Source organism: Hydra vulgaris, chromosome 11 (genome assembly GCF_038396675.1).
Source record: "Hydra vulgaris chromosome 11, alternate assembly HydraT2T_AEP".
NCBI lineage: Eukaryota > Metazoa > Cnidaria > Hydrozoa > Anthoathecata > Hydridae > Hydra > Hydra vulgaris.
In genome coordinates, this window is record NC_088930.1 from 50,010,001 (window position 1) to 50,032,328 (window position 22,328).

At 27.1% G+C, this 22,328-nt stretch overlaps 1 protein-coding gene across 1 annotated transcript in view; it reads left to right on the top strand.

The window, feature by feature from the left end:
- Window positions 1-15,425, top strand: part of LOC101241857 (uncharacterized) — a 95,120-nt gene extending 79,695 nt beyond the window's left edge. The window contains exons 21-24 of the mRNA XM_065809108.1: window positions 1-95; window positions 2,733-2,833; window positions 13,452-13,677; window positions 14,970-15,425. The exon at window positions 1-95 is cut by the window's left edge and continues 70 nt beyond it. Coding sequence (XP_065665180.1) covers window positions 1-95; window positions 2,733-2,833; window positions 13,452-13,677; window positions 14,970-15,325 — 778 coding nt within the window. The 3' untranslated portion in view covers window positions 15,326-15,425. The remainder of the gene's footprint in view (window positions 96-2,732; window positions 2,834-13,451; window positions 13,678-14,969) is intronic.
- The last annotated feature ends 6,903 nt before the right edge of the window (window positions 15,426-22,328 follow it).

Sequence of the window (22,328 nt, forward strand, 5' to 3'; positions counted from 1 at the left end):
CGATCAGTATGCTATAAAACCTTATAAAAGTAGATTAATGAAAGCTGGTACTGTAGTTGCGTATACATACCCTAATAGTATTGGAAGTGTGGGAGGTAAGTTGATTTAATTTTCATAAATTTATTTCTTAATAATCCTATATAAAGTATGTAAATTTTTTTTCTTGTGTATCTTTTTTAAAACCTTCAAAAATTAAATAAAAAATATTATATATTTTGTTCATTGTATATACCAGGTGTAATGGTATGATGGAACATTTGTTGTGAACGAGACTTTTATAATATAATATTACATTATATACAAATAATTTAAATCAAGTCATTGAACAAAGAACATTTTTTTATCATGTAAAAAATGTCAAACTTTTTTACCAGAGAGTGATAATTTGTGGAAGGCATTTTTTGTTTTCATTTGTAGAAAAGTGCTGAGAGTTGCATCAAATGCTTGTCAAGATATATGGTGATCTTGCTCTCTCAGAAGCAACATGCAAAAGATGGTTTCAACGGTTCAGAGATAATGATTTTAACGTGAGAAAGGAAGAACATGGAAGACCATCAAAAAGGTTTGAAGACAAATTGCAAACAATCTTGGTATTTCAAAACTACAATAATATTACTGAAGATATATTAAAATTTATTAAGCCAAAAATTAATGAGTTTAAAGTTGTTGATTTAAAGCATTCTTTTTAACGATTTGTTTACTTGTATAAAAAAAAGTGGAAATGTGCAAACTATACTGTCAAAAACTTTGAAAAAAAGTTTGTGAATTGGCTTCATGAATATTTAATTGTCAGAAAAAAAGACAAACTGCAAGTAGACGTGGTTGAAAACCATTTACATTTTATGATAGTTCTAATAAAACTAAAAAATCGCGTGTATCTAACTTGCTTGAATCTTATTCATTCAATGAATTCTTTTTTGCTGTTAGTAAGAAATTAGGAGATGAATCTAATGTTATGGCTGCTAAGAACATTTTAAAAATTTCAAATACAAATAAAGCAAGTAAATATTCAGCAGATAAAGCACTGGCCTTAATAATTGATACCAATCTGACAAAAGCTTCTTGTCAATTAATTAGAATTGGAGCCTTGGAGAAAGAATATTGCATCTACCCTACTTACAATGATGTCAGAGATGTGAAGTTGAGATGTTATCCTGCAAATATAACAGTGGAGGACTATTCAGCTTCAGTTACTTAAAAAGATTTAATGATTCATACTTTGCAAAGAATCTGTGCAGCTATGGAACCTGTGCTGAGGCACTTGATATGGAACAACAAAGCAAAAAAATTAAGACAATCACATGTAAGGCTGGTTTTAATGGTGCTACTAGCCATAGTATTTATAAACAAGTTTAGTCAGAACCTGACATAAACAAAAATTTAAAACTAGAAGAATAGTTATTTATTACTTTTCTAGTCCCAATAGACTTTACTGATTTATTAACAGCAATGAAAAGGTACCCTTTTAAAGTAATCAAAACTCCCTTTTGGAGTAATCAAAAGTCATCATTCACAACCTATTGCAAACCCTTAAGCTTTGCATACAAAATGGAATCCAAAGAATCTGTGCTTTAAGTAGATCAGAACATTAAAAATGAGATAGAAAGCTTGGGTCAAGCACTACACTACACCACTACCACATATGCAAAGACAAGTAATACACATAAAATAGAGATGTTACAGTAAACAATTTCCACAACACTATCACAATATTTTCAATACAGGCAAACAAGTATTAAATTGAACTAACATTAGACAATATTGTTCAATTTTACTGAACTTGTTAATAGTTTTCAGATATTCTAAGATTAAATTATGGTAATGAATTTATAAAACCTGTTTAAATGTAATTTATAAGAAGCAAATGAGTTTCAAGAACCTTTTCATATTTATGCTTATTTTGAGATGAAAAGATTTGTTCAAACACTTTGAACTAAAGCCAAAAAATATGAATGAAAAAAACAACAACAGCATGTGGTTTGGACATGCTAAGATGTACTCAATTAATCTATAAAAAATGTCATGAGTTTATTAAACTTAACAAAAATCAGACAAAAATTTGCTGGTGTAATAAAAAAATATACAAATATGTAATATAATATAAAGTTGCATAGTTTATTGAAAACCAAATTCAAATTGCCAGGTAAAACAAAATCTTTGATTTCATCTAAGGAGAAAAGAAAATACTTGCTTTTCAGTATCTTATTTTTTCAAGTTTTCTTTGCAAATTCATGTTTTAATTTTACCTGCTAAAAGTTGTGAAAGTGATTGTACCATATTTTATTTATCAAATCTTTTATTTCACAAAAAAATGTGTGAAAAATTGTATGTGAAAAGGTAGACATGCAAAAAAATGAGGTAGCTAAAGACATTAAAAAAAAAATGAGGTAGACGAAGACATTTTTATTTTTATGTATTTTTATTGACAGACTAATACTTTTGATGAAAGGGTCAACTTTTGAATATCTTACTATTAGGGATAACTTGTAATATAAGATTTACAAATATACAAATAAAAATTATTTTAAAAACTTATTTTTAGTGACAACTTTTGATTTTCAGGGAAAATTTTTAATGACCTCTAGGAGTTAACTTTTGATTGTCAAGGATAACGTTTGATTTGATGAATCTCATATAGTAATCATGATTTATGTAGAAAAAATGTTTAAAATAAGTTTTTTTAATTTATTTTGGCTCTCTTTTTGGAACTTTTTTTTATTATGATATTTTAGTTATGTTACTTGGAAGTTTATCTTTGTTGAGTCCTTGTGTTGAACAGTTCATCCAAGCAAATAGAGATATTTTGGAAAATGATCTTAAAAAGTACGAAAAGGTATGGTTACATATTCCATTTGTATGTTTTTTTCTGTGTTGTTTTCATCAAAAGTGCTGTTTTTTATGTTGTTTTAATCAAAAGTGTTGAGCCATAAAACATGGTTGATAGATTGGTTTGATATTTTTCAAATGGTTTAAACCATAGTTTAAACTATTTAAAAAAAATCAGTTGAAACCAAAATAATATTTTTTAAATTACTTTAAATTTACAGCAGGAAAGTAAAGCAGAGGTATGTTTACAAATAGAACTATATATTTCATGCAAATACCTTATATGAATTTACAGTATGTTATTCATTTGACATTGCCTATTTGTTTTTTAAATGCAGAGACAGATCAATGTGATGCATTAAAAATACCTTGTCTTGTTCTTCAGCATTCTCCAGCATTTAAGTTGAATGTGATTTCTCTGGTTTTGCTTTTATTTATTGCCATTTGAATGTGATTTCTCCGGATTATTTATAGCCATTTACGTACTTGCAATTCAAATGATTTCTTAAACTTTATCATGATGGTAAAACAAAATCTGATTGGTAAAATAAAATTGGTTGAAAAAACTCAACAATTCCAATTGTCTTTTAGTCAAGCAATTGTTTTTCTACAAGGTCTCTTAATTTGCCATAGAATCTTTTAGATTTCTTTTTTCATTACGGAAACTTTTGAGGATCAACTATTAATTAAAAATAACTGAAAATGTTTTTTTTTATAATTATTTTATCTAAAAGAATGATTTTAAGTTTAGTCTAATTAAAACCACTCAGTAATAAAAATTAGGTTTGAGATCGCCACTACAGGAGCTTCAATTCTATCAAATGATACATCCTTGAAAAAGGTAGAAAAAGACTTTTATGAAATAATTGATGCTTGTTTGTAGGGTTTAAAATAAAAGTTTTAAGTAACATAATTGATAAGAAGCATAATTGATTGCAAAAAAGCAAAAAATGTGTTAAACTATTTTCATTTTACTCTTCAAATTAATCTGAAGTATGCAATAAATTTGTTAGATTTTTTTTTCAAGAATATGAAACACCAAGTACATCAGACATAAAATTACGACCAAATATATCAATAGAGAATATGTGGGACATATTTTATGTTAGCAGAAAATATGTCTCAGACATATTTGACAGACATCAAAATAACCCACTATCTCAGAAATACTTGAGTTTTGGCGCAAATGTAATTAAAGTGCTGTTAGGAATAATCAAAAATAACTTGGAGCCAATTTCATTATTTCAAGAGTCATGGGTCTTTGAAGTTTAATTTTTTTAATTTTTTTATTCTTGGCACTCTTAGCAATATCTATACCAACGCTAAGATTTTTAAGTATACACAGTTACATACGTTTACAAAATTTGACAGGTATAGAAACTTTTGAAGAAAGAAATCAAAAATCGTTACTTGAATGTATTAGATCTTATACTCAATAAAAAACTTTGAAATGAAAACTGGATTTTTTACAATATATTTCTAGCAAACATGTTTAAGATTACAGAAAAAGTATTGATCTATTTATTTCAAATCTTTGCAGTATTAATTCATATATAAATACCCGAAAGAGGCAAAATTTGTTTCACTGTTTTTCAATGTACATTTCTATAGTTACAGTATTATTTTTGCAATTTTATCTTTGCTTTTTTATTACCTTTTTGCCTTTTTTATTACCTTTTTGATTAATTTCTATGATTACACTAATTTAGTTTAAATTATAAACAAATTTCTGGTTTTGTTTCATTAATTAAATGGAGCAATTGGTTCTAACATTTGAGTATTAATAATACTTATGTAAAAAAATTACTTTTGTTTAAATGTTGGTTTTAGAAAAATAAACTATTTAAATTAGATATTTTTATAATGACTGGAACATCTCAATGTTCAGTTGGATTGATTTTAAAATCAAATTGTCATAAGCTAACATATACAAACCACATTGGAATAAACTTTTTTCAAGATTTAGCTCCAGATGAGCAAAATTTAGTTGCACTGAGGTCTGGTGTTTCTCCTGCTTTGATAATCAACATTTGTTTCATCACCAAAAATTTTAAATTGAGAAGTTCCCTGTGTTTCAGAATAAATGCTCCACTGTTATTTTACAAAAGACCATGCAAAGGTTAGTAAAGCTTGACATAACTTTTTTATAAGTGTTATATACTTTGTCATAATTTTAAGTTCATTAAGTTTGTAATTCTAGGCGCATTTTCTTTTATTGAGTTATATTTTATAATTTACCATCTCTCAGAGAAGTCAAGTTAAGAACCATAGCTTTAAACAATAGATTCAATATTGTATCTGGTCAAAAAATTTGAGCAAATTGTCAAATTAAAAGCTCTCACTGAAATTAATACTGGTAACATTGATATTGATGACAATAACACAAATAAAAGTATAAATAAAGAAAACGTATTTTACATTGAACATGAGGCTGATATAAATAAAATCAGACAAGAGCTTTCTGATTGTCTCAGTATAATTGGTTTGTCACCGGTTAAACTTCACAGCAGGTCATTTGTAAATTGTATGAACAATGGAAAAAGAAAATTTAAAACTATTACAACAGTTTTCAAACAAAGGTTATCAAGTTCTATGAAAATTCTATTGACAGAAATTGAAGTTTTTATAACGAACAATCACCTTGGTAAATATTAAAAATAATGAACAAAAATCTTGATTAAAAAAAAAAGTTGCTTAATTCAAAAAAAAACTTGAAAAATACTGTTTATTTAAGACAAGATTCAAGTATTGACTTTGTGCCCACAAGAATATCTGAAGCAGCCAGTGAGAATTTTGGTGTTTCAAAATATCTAATAATAAAATGTAGATCTTCAGCAAAGAAGAAAAGAGTTCTTGCATTCCCGCAACCTAAATGAGGTAAAAGGCTCCCTGATCAAATATATACTTTAGCGAAAAAATTTTATGAGGATAGTGAAAACTTTCGCCAGATGCCTAGTCAAAAGGATTTTGTAAATATTAGTTGGAAAGTTTTATCAAGCTTTTAAGTATATAAAAAGTAAATAAATATTTTTATTTCAAGTGAAAATTTGATAGAAATAAGAATAGTATAATCTGAGCGATTTGAAAATGTAAAAACAATACTAGAAGACTGAAACTAGAGACTTTCATGAATTTATTCCTCTATGTCAAAATGAAGTTAGGATGAAATACTGCAGTGAGAACACTATCCCAAGTTTGGCTTACAAGTTTATAAATTGCGAGATGCAAGGTGATGTGCAAAGTCAAGTTGCAATTTAAATTTATGTACCAATATGGCCCTTGAATCTTGAAAGGAATTTGCTTGCTTCTTTTTATCAATTATTACTCAGAATCAACAGTTTGTGTATGTCTATGATGTGTATATGACATTATATTTCATTTGTTAAAAAAAAATTACCTAATTTTCTTTTGTTTTATGATATTTATATATATTTGTCTTTGAATCTTGTTTTCTTTTTCTTGCTTCCATATATCAATTACTTAGAATTAACAGTTTGTATATGCCTATGATATGTATATGATATGCCTATGATATGTATATGATATGCCTGTGATATGTATATGACAATATTTTGAATTTGTTAAAAAAATATTTCTTTATTTTGTTTTGTTTTACAGTTCAAAGAAAAATAAAGGAATGTTTGAAGTTTACTAATTTGTATGAAGAATTGTCAATTTTTATAAATTGATCTGTTTTTATTAACAGAATTCAAGAAAAGAATTAATAATTAATGTGTTTTAATATTTTAAATTGAGTTTAGTTATGGACATGGATTCTATTGTTATTGCAGTTTTATACCTAAGTGAAAATACCTCTTTTTAATGTGTAAATATTTTTAATTAGGTTTTCATAAATATGTATAGTTATACACGTAAGTGAAAATCTCGTAAGTGAAAATACCTCTTACTTTCTGGTTATGCCTAACCATAAATACCATAAACATAAATACCTATCAATCTCCTGTCTCAATCTAAATATCCTTTCAATCAAAAATAAATTTTTTTAGACAAGTCAAAACTTAGCTCAGTATTTTTTTGTTATTGTTGCTTTTATTTCAAGAATATGGAGTTTGAAAATAAATAGATCGATACCTTTTCTGTAATTCTTCTTAAAGTAAACATGTTTGCTTTTAAATTTTAATTAAAACGTCAATTTACACTTATTCATTTATTAATAAATGTAAAAAATTATAATTTCTGAATAGAATTTTCTGGTTTAGATTTAAAAATATGGAAAATTTCAAATCATAAAAAATATAGTTAAGGTAACAATGTATGCATCAATATTCACGTGTTATAAAGGACATTGCTAGGGGAGCTTGATAAGGAAAATATTACTAATTTTTGAATTTCAAGTAATTCTTTTTAGCATTGTTAACTATCTTTATTTCGAAAAATAAGTAATTTAGAGATTTTGTTGTTGTTTTGACATGGAATTACCCAATTCCATAACAAAACAACAACAGACAGCTAGTAAAGTATTATTATTATCTCCATACCAAAGTGTCCTATAAGCCACATTTTAACATATATGTATATATATGCATATATATATGCATATATATATGCATATATATATATATATATATATATATATATATATATATATATATATATATATATATATATATATAAATATATATATATATGTATATATATATACACAATGTCATAAAATGAGCCTAGTTCAGTATTTTGTGGATGCTCCTCTAGCTGCAATAAGCTTTTCAACCCTCTTAGGCATCCCATCAATCAGTCTTGGACACAAGTCTTGTATTTCTGGATCATGTGTCCAAACCTTTATGAGTGTCTCAATCCATGCAACTTTTGTTGTTGGCTTTCTGTCAGCAATTCTCTTTTTGACTATCATCTTCAAGTTTTCAATCGGGTTCATATCAGGTGAATTACTTGTCCATGGTGTAGGATAGGAACATTGTTACGGTTCAAAAAGTTTAAAATAGAGCGTGCCGTATGATGTGGTGCACTGTCTTGTTAAAAAATGAAACCATAAGGAAAATGAATTGGAAGTTGAGGTAGAAGTTTATTCTCCAATATGTTAATGTATTGATGTTGATCCATTCTGCCATCAACAATTCTAAGGGGTTTTACACAATGAGAACTTATCATGGACCTTACCACTACTGAGGTAGGATGCTTGACAGTCTTCACCAGACATTGCAGTTGAAATTCTTCCCCAGAACGACAGCGCATATACTGACAATTATCGACGAGTATCTCGAACATAGACTCATCACTGAAGCAAACCTAAAAATACAAATACACTGTAAAAGTCTTGAGCATACATTAGATTAACATCCCGTAATCACTGGTTACATGTTTACTTCATTTTGTATTCATGCAATAAACATAATCATTGCTACAATGTTCGATACCTATGGACATAAAACAATTGCACTAGCGGGTAATGTATGATATTAAACATCATTATTACATGAAAAAATATGTTAGATTTTGCTTCAACTTAGAGTACATGATTGTAAGCTCTTATATAAAAAATAGTACCTTCCTCCATTGTTCTGTGGTCCAATCTTTGTGATCCATGGCCTGCTGTTTTACATTGTCCACATTTCTTGGTAATTTCCCGTTGTGAAAATATTTCCAACTATAATAATGCTTCAACTTTGTCTCACTTTCTGGGACTAAGGTCAGCAACTTTACCCATATTTTGAAAATATAATATAATCTGACAATAAAATATTCTTAAATAATCAAAATCGTGTATTTAAAACCAGAAAAATATTAAACTGTATCACTATTAATAGCAATAATCTAACAAATATTCACTTAAAAACTTACATTTTGCAAGGTAAAATATACCAAATGTTCACTACAATAAAAGTTAACCGATTCAAATTCAAATCAATAATTTCAATACACCAAATGATGTTGATGATAAAATAAAGCAGTGCTGCCACTTTTTTAGAATCTAAAAAGTGGCATCAACTAATAAAAAGCCTTTTTTTTCGGTGGTTTTAATATTTTTCACACCACTGTATATATATACAGATATATATATATATATATATATATATATATATATATATATATATATATATATATATATATATATATATATATATATATATATATATATATATATATATATATATATATGTATATATATATATATGTATATATATATATATATATATATATATATATACACATATATATGTGTTTATATATATATATATGTGTATATATTTGTGTGTATATATATATATATATATATATATATATATATATATATATATATATATATAGATAGATAGATAGATATATATATATATATATATATATATATATATATATATATATATATATATATATATAGAGAGAGAGAGAGAGAGAGAGAGAGAGAGAGAGAGAGAGAGAGATACATATATATTAGGGTGTGTCAAAAAAAAGTCATGTCTGAAAAAAAAAAAGAGCCCTAGTTTATCATCTGCCCAGACCATGATTTAGTACTAAGGATTTTTTTTTTTTTTTTTTGGAAAACCGTAAGGGTCTTTCCAGGGTAAAAGGGGCAATTTTTATAGCGTTTTGTACCATTTTTATAACTGTTTGGAGGAAGTCTTAAAATTTATATTTTTAATTTTTTTTTTTATATTTCTGTCTGTAAAGACCTATTTAATCTAAATAAAATGGGCTCTTATCTAAAAAAAAATAGATAAAAATTTTAAATAGTTTTAAAAAACCCCAAAATCCATAAATATTTAACAAAAACAAATATTTTTACGCAGCGCTTATTTAGGCTTTTTTAAATAAAGTTCTAAATCTTTTCAGTAAATAATATGTTTTATTGAAATATATTTTATATAAAATTTTGTTTTTTAGATTAAATAATAAAAAAATTAATAAAATGCCACCAAAAAAAAAAGCTAGAAGTAATAGATTGGATGAAATATTTTTAGTTAAAAATTTAATCTCCAAACTTCCAGCAAAGAGATTCGCAACTGCTAAAGAGTTAATTCAATATTATCTCTTTCTACGAAAATCAAAATGTGAAACAAAAGTGAAATGCTTAGTAGGTTGTCCTAACAAAAGTTCTTCTTTTATACCTAACTGCCCAGTTAATCAGTCTGACTGCTGCATACTATCTAAACTGATGGATCCTTGGATACATGGTGGATTTAAAGTGCTTACAATACAAAAGCTTAGGTAATTTTTATCATTGAGTTCTAATCAGTTTATTCTATAAACCTTTATACAAGTAAATATTGTTTTTTAAAGGATTAAAGTTGAGAAATTGTTAAAGGAGTGGGTGAAATTAAAAGATAAAAGAAACAGAGCAAATCCTGCTGAAGTAAAAAAGAGACATTTATTTGAAGAACAAATGAATAAAGTATTTTGGATTGGAGAACACCCTCATGTTATGTTTGAAGAAATACTAAAAGATAAAATGAGAAGAGTGAAAGACAAGGAAGAAGATATTGCTTTTTTAAAAGACCAGCTTGGGGAAAGGAAAGGATTTCTTGGAGGTAGAGATAAAAGATATGAGTATTCTGTTGAAAGAAATAAAAGAAGCAAATCAAATTTAGAAAAAGAGCTATCAGTAGTGTTAGATACAAATGATTTAGATTGTCTAAGTTCTTCTAGTGACACTAGCGACAATTTAGGCCAGGAAACAGATATCGACTTTGATTGTAACGAGATTCCTAATATTCAAAATTCTGTTCTTCTTCCTAAAAATATACTTGAATCTACCGCTCATACAGCAGTTGGGGAGGGTATAACACCCCACCAACATACAGCTTTGATTAGTAGTGTTATTGTCATGGCTAGTGGTTCTGTAGCAAACTTCAAGTGTTCTAAATCCACATCTTACAGAGCTGCAGAGAACATAATATCTGCCGGAGCAAAAGAAATAAGGGAATATATAAAAAACGCTGTAGTTTCATCAGACTCACTAATGACCATACACTTTGATGGAAAAATAGTCAATGAATTGACGGCCGGAAAGCAATTAAGAAAAGATAGAATTGCAGTTTTGGTAAGAATTGATGGGAAAACAGAACTACTTGGCATTCCTCCAATAGAGTCTAGTTCAGGGGATAATCAAAAGCAAGCTATTTTTGAATTAATGGAGTTTTTTGGATTAGAAGATAAAGTTAAATGTATCTGCTTTGACACAACTTCAGCAAATACAGGTGTTTGGCAAGGTACTTGCATGAGATTAGTTCGTCAAATTCAACGCCCATTGTTGCTGATTGCATGTAGACATCATGTAATTGAGCGGCACATAACTCATTTCTGGAAGATTTACCCTAGCAGCAAAACTTCTGGTCCACAAAACAAACTATTTGAATTTCTAAAAAAAAATTGGAACAATATAGATAATGAAACTAAGGAACTGAAAAGAATATTATTACCACCTGGAACATGGATATATACTCAAAAATTAGCTGCTATTCAGTTTTGTAATAATGTGATCAATTTAAAGATCTTTAAAAAGGTGCTATTATAATTTTGATTTTGTTTCTATTTATTCTAAATATTTAAAATAAACAATTGTAACAAATTAAAAATATAACAAAACTTTTTAGGATGGAAATGTTAGAAAAGAATACCATGAGCTAGCTGAACTTACTTTAATGGTTCTATCGTCAAATAGCTTTAAATTTCATTTACCCGGACCAGTTCACCATTCAAGATTCATGGGAAAAGGTTTATACTATTTAAAATTATATCTTTTAATGAATGAAATCCCAAACCTCACTGACAATGAAAAAGAAGAAATAACTGGTATGGTTTTATTCATTTCTCTATTCTATACAGAGTGGTTTCTAAAAGCAGAGCTAAGCTCTTTAGCACCAGCACAGGTATATGGTCTTTTAGTATTTTATTGAGAAGTTAGAGGGCTTGTTATTGAATAAAATGATTCAAAATATTTATTAATATTATTTAATAGGATATGAAAGCTTACTGGCAAATGAAAAGGTTTGAGGAATGGAATCTACATGGCTCCCAGGCTGTTGTGAGCTCTATTCTCAGACATACTTGGTATCTGGATCCCACTTTGGTAGTTTTCGCCCTAGCAGATGAAAAATGTAGGGAACGTGGTGATATGGCCAAGAAACTGTATAGTTTACAAAGATGTCCAATTGACAGTTTCCCTTTGGAGCGCCAAATAATGGACCAATCTGTATTGAAAAGTCTTAACTTCAGTAAAGATGAGCCTCCTAGTTTAGCTCCATTAATAACAGACAAGTCGTGGCTAGTTTTTGACATGCTTAGACATGGAAAGACAGAAACTTAATGGATGAAGATACCTCCAGAGTTTTGGGAATTCAATGATTTTTATCTAGAATTTAGAACAACAGTCATGGGACTTGATGTTGTTAATGACTGCTCTGAGAGGGCGATTAAGTTAGTTCAAGACCTAATAAACAGAGCAAATTCCGAGGAGAAAAGGCAGGACACCCTTCTCTTTACAAATAATTACAAGAAAAACAGAAAAAGTAGAAAAAAAATTGATTACGAAAAGGCCGCTAGCAAATCTAGTTTCTTTCTAGAGAAAATCTAGTTACATTTTTTTGTTAAAAAATTTTTAAAATCTATTTTGCTTTGTTTTTAATAGATAACTGAAATAGAGATAATCATTAATTTACTGGGATTTCAATTTAAAAAAAATTTTACTTTTGAAGTTTTTTGAAATTTTATTATTTTGTAATTTTTTTTTTAGTTAGAGAAAAAAAAATTGGTTGGTTGGTTTTCACTATTTTATTGCCAAAAAATATTTATTTGTTCCCTATCCTCGCCCTCTCTTTTTTATATTTCTTAAAATAAACCCTGCAGCTGAATACAAGTGAATTTAATATAGTACTGCGTTAAAACTAAATCAAAAATAAAACCTACTCAAATGAATTTCAATAATTTTTTTTAAATATTTATGGGTTTTATAAAATCCAAAAAACCCTAAAGTTAAGGTTTTTTAAAACTATTTAAAATTTTTATCTATTTTTTTTTTAGATAAGAGCCCATTTTATTTAGAATAAATAGGTCTTTACAGACAGAAATATAAAAAAAAAAATTAAAAATATAAATTTTAAGACTTCCTCCAAACAGTTATAAAAATGGTACAAAACGCTATAAAAATTGCCCCTTTTACCCCCTGGAGGGACCCTTACGGTTTTCCAAAAAAAAAAAAATCCTTAGTACTAAATCATGGTCTGGGCAGATGATAAGCTAGGGCTCTTTTTTTTTTTCAGACATGACTTTTTTTTGACACACCCTAATATATATAGATATATATATAGATATATATATATATATATATATATATATGTATATACATATATAGATAGATAGATATAGATATAGATAAGCTATCTTTAATTGAACTTATGCTTATTTAGATAATATTTCCTTTTAATAGATAGTCTGTGGTTGGAATGCATATATTGATATTTATGTTGTATATATGTGGTAATCATGTGTGCTTGAGTTTTGATTTTAAGGTTTATGAATATATATAAACACACATACACAAATAAGTAAGTTGACAAATAAAATGTTTACTAACTAATGTTACGATTATTATAATATATTTACTATTTGTTGTTTTTATTTGTTTCTAAATTTACTTTTTTCCTAATTTTTAGAATTTAACTACTCAAGCATCAATTTTTTCATTAAACCAATCACCTGAAAAGCTTCGTGAATCAGACCTGAATACAAGTTTTTTCAATTTTAGTGCTCCGCTGTTCAGAAAGTTGTTTACATTTTTCTTTGTAGCATTGGGAGTATTATTTGTTTTTGGAATTATATATGAATTAATTCGAAGGTGGCAACTTAAAGTAAAAGCTAACAGAGTGCAAACGACTTTAGGTAAGTGTACTGGTAACTAGATATTAATTGTTAGCAGTTGACATTCAAGTAATTGCATTTAATAAAAATGTATAATACTATTAAGGAATAACAGATAAACAATCTATGCTAAACTTCTTAGCTACGCTGAAAGAATGTAAAAAATGCTGGAAACAAAGTACCTAATAAAATAGATAAATGATGATTCAAAGAAATATAAAAACTATGAAAGCGAAGCAAAATTTCAAATTTACAAGGTCCATAAACCACCTCTAAAAGTAATCTAAGACTAAAAAAGAAGAAATATTTTTGTATCTTTTGGATAACAAAGAAATAATTTTAGATGAATTTTTGTCTTAAAATGTTAACAAAAAATACTAATCTAAAAATAGCTACAAGAAACTTTTATTAATTTTAATTATATTATGACATTCTATATGCATATATATATATATATATATATATATATATATATATATATATATATATATATATATATATATATATATATATATATATATATATATATATAGACATATATATATGTATATATATATATATATATATATATATATATATATATATATATATATATATATGTATATATATATATATATATATATATATATATATATATATATATATTAGTATATGTTTATTAGTAAAAACGCTTATCTAATTTTTTTCTTCAACAAGTTGCTTCGCCATCATCAGGAAAAAAAGTACTTCTTCTTGATGGTGAACAACTTGTTCCTACTGATGGTGAAACAAATTGTTGAAGAAAAAATTAGATAGGTGTTTTTACTAATTTATAATATATATATATATATATATATATATATATATATATATATATATATTTATATATAAAATATGTCAGTGTATTGTTAGCAATAATAAATTAGTAAAAACACTTATCTAATTTTCTTCAACAATTTGTTTCACCATCAGTAAACTCATCAGAGATATTCTTCCTGATGAGCCTATTGATGGCGAAACAAATTGTTGAAGAAAATTAGATAAGTGTTTTGGCAATTTGTGTATATATATATATATATATATATATATATATATATATATATATATATATATATATATATATATATATATATATATATATATATATATATATATATATATATATGGTTCAATCTACCAATATTTAATATCTTAAAGCTAAATATACTTTTAACTAATTAAAAGTTACAAATTAAAATCAGACTTCAAATCACGTGAACACTAATCAAAATGTTTTGAATATATAGTTTTGACATTTATGAGCATAAATATTTAAGATATGTATCAATTTTTAGATCTGAAGCTGTCACTGCAACGTGACTTGGTTAAGTTATCACAAGAATTTGAAAATGAATTTGCCGCAATGATTGAAAGATTGCTAAAGAATACTGATGTCACTTTATTTCGTCACTGTAAAGAACTTCTTGATCTAACAACATCTTGTTCGAAAATGTACGGCGTAAATTTCAAGTATATTCATATCAACGACCTTGGAGTTTCTTTAGATGAGATTGCATCGTATCGAGAAGAATTAAATAACTTACCCAAAGTACCTTGGTATGTTAAGTTTAAGAAAGATATTTATCGAAAATATTTATGGTTGAAGATACGCGCAGAACCTGTTGGTAAATTTTTTACCGACTTAATTTAATAACGCTTGTAAATGAACTCTTGTAAAAATACAGTTTTGTTTTTTAAATTCATTCTATTGTAAAAGCACATTAAGGCACAAATATATGTTTGCATAAGTACGTATGATATATGTCTGAACATTTTAGTAAGGGCATGAGAGTTCTCTGCAAGATGGCACAATCTTGCAAGTAGCTTGGCACCCAAACAATGGCGCTACATTTTTTAACAATTCTAAGGGTTTCTTTTTTAAATAAAAATTGTAAAGCTTTTTTATTTTTTAATTCTTTTTAGTAATACCTAATAATAGAAAGTTTTTAAGATTTGGGCCTCTAATGACAGGTTTTGGGGTAGGGAGGCTTCCCACCCATTTGCCACAGCACTTCTTATATTAGTAATTATCAATCGTTTTATTTCATTACACAGTGGGCGTGATCTTGAAAAAACTGGTCAAAAGTCAAAAATCATGGAAATCGCAAATTTTAAAAAATTCAATAATGCCAAATCCAAAATGGCGGTGTAAAAAAAAATCAGAAGAAATGCATTTGGACCGTTATTCTATTGAGAAATTTAGTTTCAGTTTGTTTGATATTTTCCGAAATTTAGAAAATATTGTTTAAAAAAAATATTTTTATTATTTTAGCTATCTCTTATTATAAATAACATAAAAATCCACATGACATTTCTGTCTTTGTCTTCAAAATGTGGTTAACTTAATATATAATAATACCTTTATTGATAACTTTATTTATTTGATAACTTTATGTTATTTAAATTTTTATACACGGCACCGGATACTGTATGTAGATTTTAGCAGAATCCCAAAACAACTTTTTGCAACCAAATTTTTTTAATATATAATTAGAATATATATATAGAGATAGATAGATAGATAGATTACGTCATGTATATAAATATATGTAAGACGCTAGCGATTAAAGATGGCAGGTGTGTTTTTAATTAACCTACAGTTAAACATTTTAAAAAGTTAAATAGTTTAATCTTTTTAATATATTCAATATATTGATCGAAAGCAGATTATGTTTCTAGCAGCTTGAAGAATTAATTGCTAGAGTGTCAGAATTGGAGCGTAAAGATGTTAAAAGCTTGTCTAAAATAGATAAACATGTAAGTGAAAACGTTATATTGACAGCAAAAGTTAAAACATTAGAAGAAAAAAAAACAAGAAGCGTTTTTAATTGGAGCAAGTTCAATAGTAAAATTGCGATACAGCAACAGAAAAAACAAAGCTTACAAAAGGTATTATAGATTAAAGCGAAGACGCAGGATAAAGAAATAATATTATTGTTTTTTGTATACCAAATTCAACTCATTTTGATGCTAAAAATAGAAAAAAGTTTGATGAAAATATTCTTAAAATTATTTTTTGTTAAATAAAAAGTAAACCCTGATAAAATAAAAAGAATTAACTGCTTCAAAAATAAAAATGAAAATAACATAACAATGGAAACAAGTACACCGTTTTTAGTCAAATTACCTTATAGTTCAGATAAATATACAATATAAAGATGCTAAGCAACTGAAAAATTCAGAAAGTTTTAAAAAAATATCTATTTATCCAAATCAGAATGATTTAAAAAGAAAATTCACAAAGAGTTTGGTTTTAAAAAGAAATCAATTAAATGAAGAAGTAAATTCAAAATGTCAGTTAAACAACCCCTTTCGAAATGGAATCAGAAATATTGTTAAAAAAATCAAAGAAAAATAATCAAATAATAAACTATAATGATAAAAATAGTTTAAAACAATATATAAATTCTAATGATGGTATTTCTGGTTGCCAACCACACGAGTCAATGAACATTAAAACAATACTCGTTAATTCAATAAATAATAGTGAAGAAATGGATCCAAGTAAAAAAAAAAATTTTAACTGTTTTTACACAAACATCACATCACTGAGTATTAAAGTTGATAAGTTAATTGAAAATGTAGCCCATAATCGGATGCAAATTTTTTGATTTGTGAATTTGGTGGACTGATCAATCTGCAAAAACTATTGAGGGTTTTAATTTGTTTAAAAAAGATCGTGAATATATTAGAGACGGAGGAGTTTGTATATACATAAAAAATACAATAAAATTGTATCCTGTTACTGAAAACTGTCTAACTGATAATGCTATCGAATAATATATGGTGTTCATTTGAGATTGGTCTGAAAAACGTTCTATGTGGATGCATATACCGAATTGGTGCTAGTGATATTTTAAATAACCAGAAAATAACTAAATCTATTTGACATGCTTATAAAGCTAGGAAAAATGGTAAATACATTGGAGTTCTAATTTGTAATTTCAACTTTTCAAATATATATGGTTTAGTGATGGTTCCTGTAAACTTGAGAATGATTCAGACTTGAGCGCCTTAGAATTTATAGAATCGTTAAATGATTCCTTTTTATATCAAAATGTCTTGCTGCCAACATTTCAAGTTAGCTTTGGGTTTGATACAAGTTTATTAGACTTAGTCTTATCAGAAAGTAGTGATCGAAAATGTTTTTCGTGATAGAATATCACGAAAAACATTTTCAGGCAAACAATGATTTTTTTTTACACCAAATATTAGCAGAGACTACTTTGATTGTTTGGAGCTTTACTACAGGTAACTACAGGTAGTGGAGGTTTTAGAACAACAAGTAGTGGAGCTTAGGTTTTAGTACTACAGGTAGCAGTGATCCTCCTAAAATTAAAATAGAAAATTGCAGTTAGTCATAATAAATGAACAAATAAAAATCTACCTGTGGATAATTGTAACGAATTTTCAGCCTTTACTTGAAACTTTAAAACAGTTGAAATAAGATTCTTAGAGTTATAAGCAGCAGATGTTCTAGCATATGGGTGTCTAATGCTCTTTCCAACTAGTTGTAAGCAATCTGTGCAGAATGAGTTGACCCTTTCATTGCAAAAGTTTTTATTTGAATCAATGATAAACCTCTTAAACTAAAAATCTAGTGACTGCACTTGTCTGATACCATAAACAAATCGGACATAAGCATCGATCTTTAGTTTGAGCAATCCTTTCAATCTTTATAAGTAACTCTCACCATTTCCAAACCTCTTCAATCATTTTCAAAAGTTTTTAAATATTTTAGAAAGTTTTCAAAATATTTTAGAAAAAATCTAATAAATTTATAAAATTTTTATAAAATATAACTTTTTAGGCATAGAAAGCATTTTTGCGATGGCTATAAAGTCAAGTGGGAAATGCCTTTATATCAAAACTGAATCTTTTATGTTCATTGTTTTAAACTAGTGTCACCTATGATGGCACACTACGAAGAGAGTAGTTGTCCGTTTTGTTACAGCAACAAAAACAAATTTAATCTCTGGATTCATTATGATTTTTTTTCATTAAAAAATGAGCCATTTGATATGTAATATTGGGTAGATTAATAAAATAATATCTACTTTTATTATTAATAAAAATAAATGTTTATAAATTTTTTTTTCAACATATTCCAACTCGCACCTATGCATGTTAATAGAATCTGAAGAAAAATCTCATGTCTTTTGAAATTCAATCTAAAACTCTCAGAATCAAGCAGTGTCTAATGGCAGGAATTATTTTTGTCCGTATTATTAGGACGCAGAACAGAGTTCACGCTTGACTCAAAGTAAAAGGATCAAAGTCCAAGGATTATCATTTATATTTAAAAGGTAAATTAAAGCATATAATTCTTTATTTATTATAATTAATCTTTTTTTTTTTTAAAAGCAAAGTTTTATCTACGTCTTTGTAATAATTTTATATATATTGTTTTTGTATGTAAATAACCACTGTCATTCAATAACATCGGAATAATCACGTTTTGAAATTTCTTGTTTGCATTGCGAGCTTTTTCGTCAGTCATTGTCAAAACCAATTTATAATATATGTTATTTCTATTTTGTTTTGAACAATGTTGAGAGGATTCAGTGATTTAATTTTATCATCAGCATAGTCTTTTTCATTATTACTTGAATGAAAAGTTTCATGAAGAAATTGCAGCCTAATAGGTCCTGCAAAATCGAGGAAATGAAGATGTCCTATTTTCCATAGAAAAACATCTTGACCTTAAACTGAATTTGTACACAAAATTTGTATTGCTATTGAAGTCAGAAAAACATTTGCATCTGAGTTGCTTCTATTAGCAAAGTTCTATTTATATTCGCTTTGACCGGAACTACAACAAAACTCCATTTTAAAAATAAGAATGAAATTTGATAAAGCAATAATATTCAAGGAGTCAATTACATCTTGTTTTTAAATTTATTAAGTAAGTTTTTGACCTTCCCTCTTGTTAACAATTGTCAAACATTTTTGACCCCGCCATCTTTGCCCATACTTGTTGTCATATTTAATAAAGAACCTCTTATTATTTTTTTAATTTTCGCATTACTTATATATTGTTTAAATTTAAGCGGATCAGCGCTTAATAAATATTTTAAAAATTTAAACAATATAATAGTATTTAAATTTAAACAGATCAGAGCAAATATTTGTTCTTTGTTTTATAAGATTTACACACAGAGTGACTAGATCGTTAGTTGTTTCTCCCACTGCCCCATAAGCATCTATAGTTCGTTCTTCTACTTCCCAAAAGTCTTACCACTCATTTTATATTTTATGCCATCATATGAGCAGTGGTTGCTTATGATGGCACACTTGTGCTTTTTTTTACAATAAGAATAACTCATAAAAAAAATATAACTGATGAAAACTCCCAGGGTAATTATTGTTCTAGATGTAACAAGGAATGTATCCATATCAAAACTTTTATTATTGGTCTTCAGGATACTGAATAATGACGCTTTAAAGTTAAGTATGCCATCATAGGCGCCTTTCCCCTATTTGCAATTGCAGCACTTCGTATAATGCAATATTGATGTTTAGAAAGTTTTGCTTTTATTAGCATATATTAGTATACCCCATTTGTTTGTTGAATGTAGGACAATTTTAGACTTGCTTTATACTTTGAGGCTCGCTGTTTAGAAATAGATGTTTTGTTGAAATCTTTTGCTGGTATTCCAATTGGAATTTTCCTGAAGCCCAAAAAATCATCTGAATTGAATTTTGATTACTAACTCAGATAAACTAAATTTAAAACGTATTTCCTCAGTTTTTCGGCGTTTCTTTCGTTTACTCGCATCATTAACGTTCAAATGCAGTTGACCCATTGCACAGGAGCTTTTTTTTCTTTATTATGTGCTTGAACAATCTTAAATAATTTAGATGTTTAATACAGATTAAAAATTTAAAAACTTTAATTGAGAGAAGCATATAATATAACAATAATAAACATATAATAACTTTATTTATAAGCTTTTAACCATGGTTCATGTGTATTTAAAAATGTTATTTTTTTTGATTGCTTATTTTTCCACCTGAATTTCTTTAGTTTATATGGTAAATTATTATATAAATATTTTATACAAATATATTTTTTTACAAGCAAAACATTAATCCTTAAAACTTCACTTCTCCTGAAAGCTTAAGTCAGATTTTCCTAATTTGATTCCAAGAAAATAAAACTATTGAGAAGCTTAGAGGATATATTGCTCGAAGGAGGATTACTTGGTTGAAAATGTCTTTGAAATTTGCTCGTGTAGAACATTTCTAAGTTTGTAATTCACGATGTCGCCTATAATATTTTTTTTCTGCATTCAGATACTTCCTCTGCTAAAACTTTTAAGAGATTTGATCATTATTATAGATTATGACATTTTTTTAAATCTGTTGTGGCCATACTACTATAACCTAAGAAATGTTGAGTAATTGGTAAAAAAAAACTGGTTTATTTATTGTCTAGTTGCAAAAATATCTCATTCCCCCCTCCCCCTCCCCCTAGTTGATATTATTTTTCATAAATTACTTGTGAAACTTATTTCCCACACTTTTATAAACAGCCAAAAAATAAATAAAACAAACTGTAAATTATATTTATTATTTAAAAACTAAATATCAAATAAGTGGATCAATAAAAACAATTATTTTCTACAAGTTAGTTAAATGCTTCACAGGTCATTCTTTCCAATAAATTTCACATTTGCATATTCCCATCTTTTTGACTTTTTAAGGAGATCTTCCATCAATTTAACATCACGTTTAGCAACCATGTTTGTCCACGGAATATGAAGTGCACTATCTAGTTTGCTCCAGTGTTTCATAAAACACTTTAAAGCAGCTGTACACTTAAGTTCAGTCAATGCATCTAACATATGGTCATACGATTTATCATCATATAATTGTTTGCTGAACCATTGTTTTTTTCACGGATTTGCAATAAAGGTTGCTGCACTTTCAAGTTCACACATCAATGTTGAAAATAGGCACTAAGAACTTTTGATGCTCTAGAGTTCCATCTTGCACTGTGCAATGGAGGAAGCCCATGCCACTTAAGTTTTGGTAATCTTTTTTAATTCTTGAAGTTACAAAAAGCTTCACATAACTCATAGAGGAATTTGAAGTCATCTCGCCATCCTAGGTTTATGCAACAACTAGGCTCAGCTTTATATGTATAAATTTTTGAAGATTTTCATAATTTTTGGTTAAATCAAATTTATAAGTAAAACCAGATTGGTAAAACCAAATAAAACCAAGTAAAACCACTGGTTTTACTGGTAAAACCAGTAAACCAAATTTATAAGTAAAACCAATATATTGGTTTATAAATTACAAAATGGTCCAAAACATGTTTTAAAATGAGATCCAGTATATGATGCTGGCATCCTAAATATTGCGGTTTAGTAAAACCTCTGGTTTCCTTTTCATTTTGTATTTTTACAACTATACCATTTAACTTTCCTGTGTTTGCTGCTGTTGTGTCATATATAATCATTGTAATACATTTCCATGCATCAAAATTATTTAGCAATTTTTTAAAAGCTTCAAAAATATCATGAGATTTTTCATTTTCACATTGAACAATTCCTAAACTTAGTTTATTAATCTCATTTTGAAGCATCACAACTTGGTATTCAGTCTTGTTTATTTTATTTCCTCAAAAATGTAGGCAGAAATGTTAT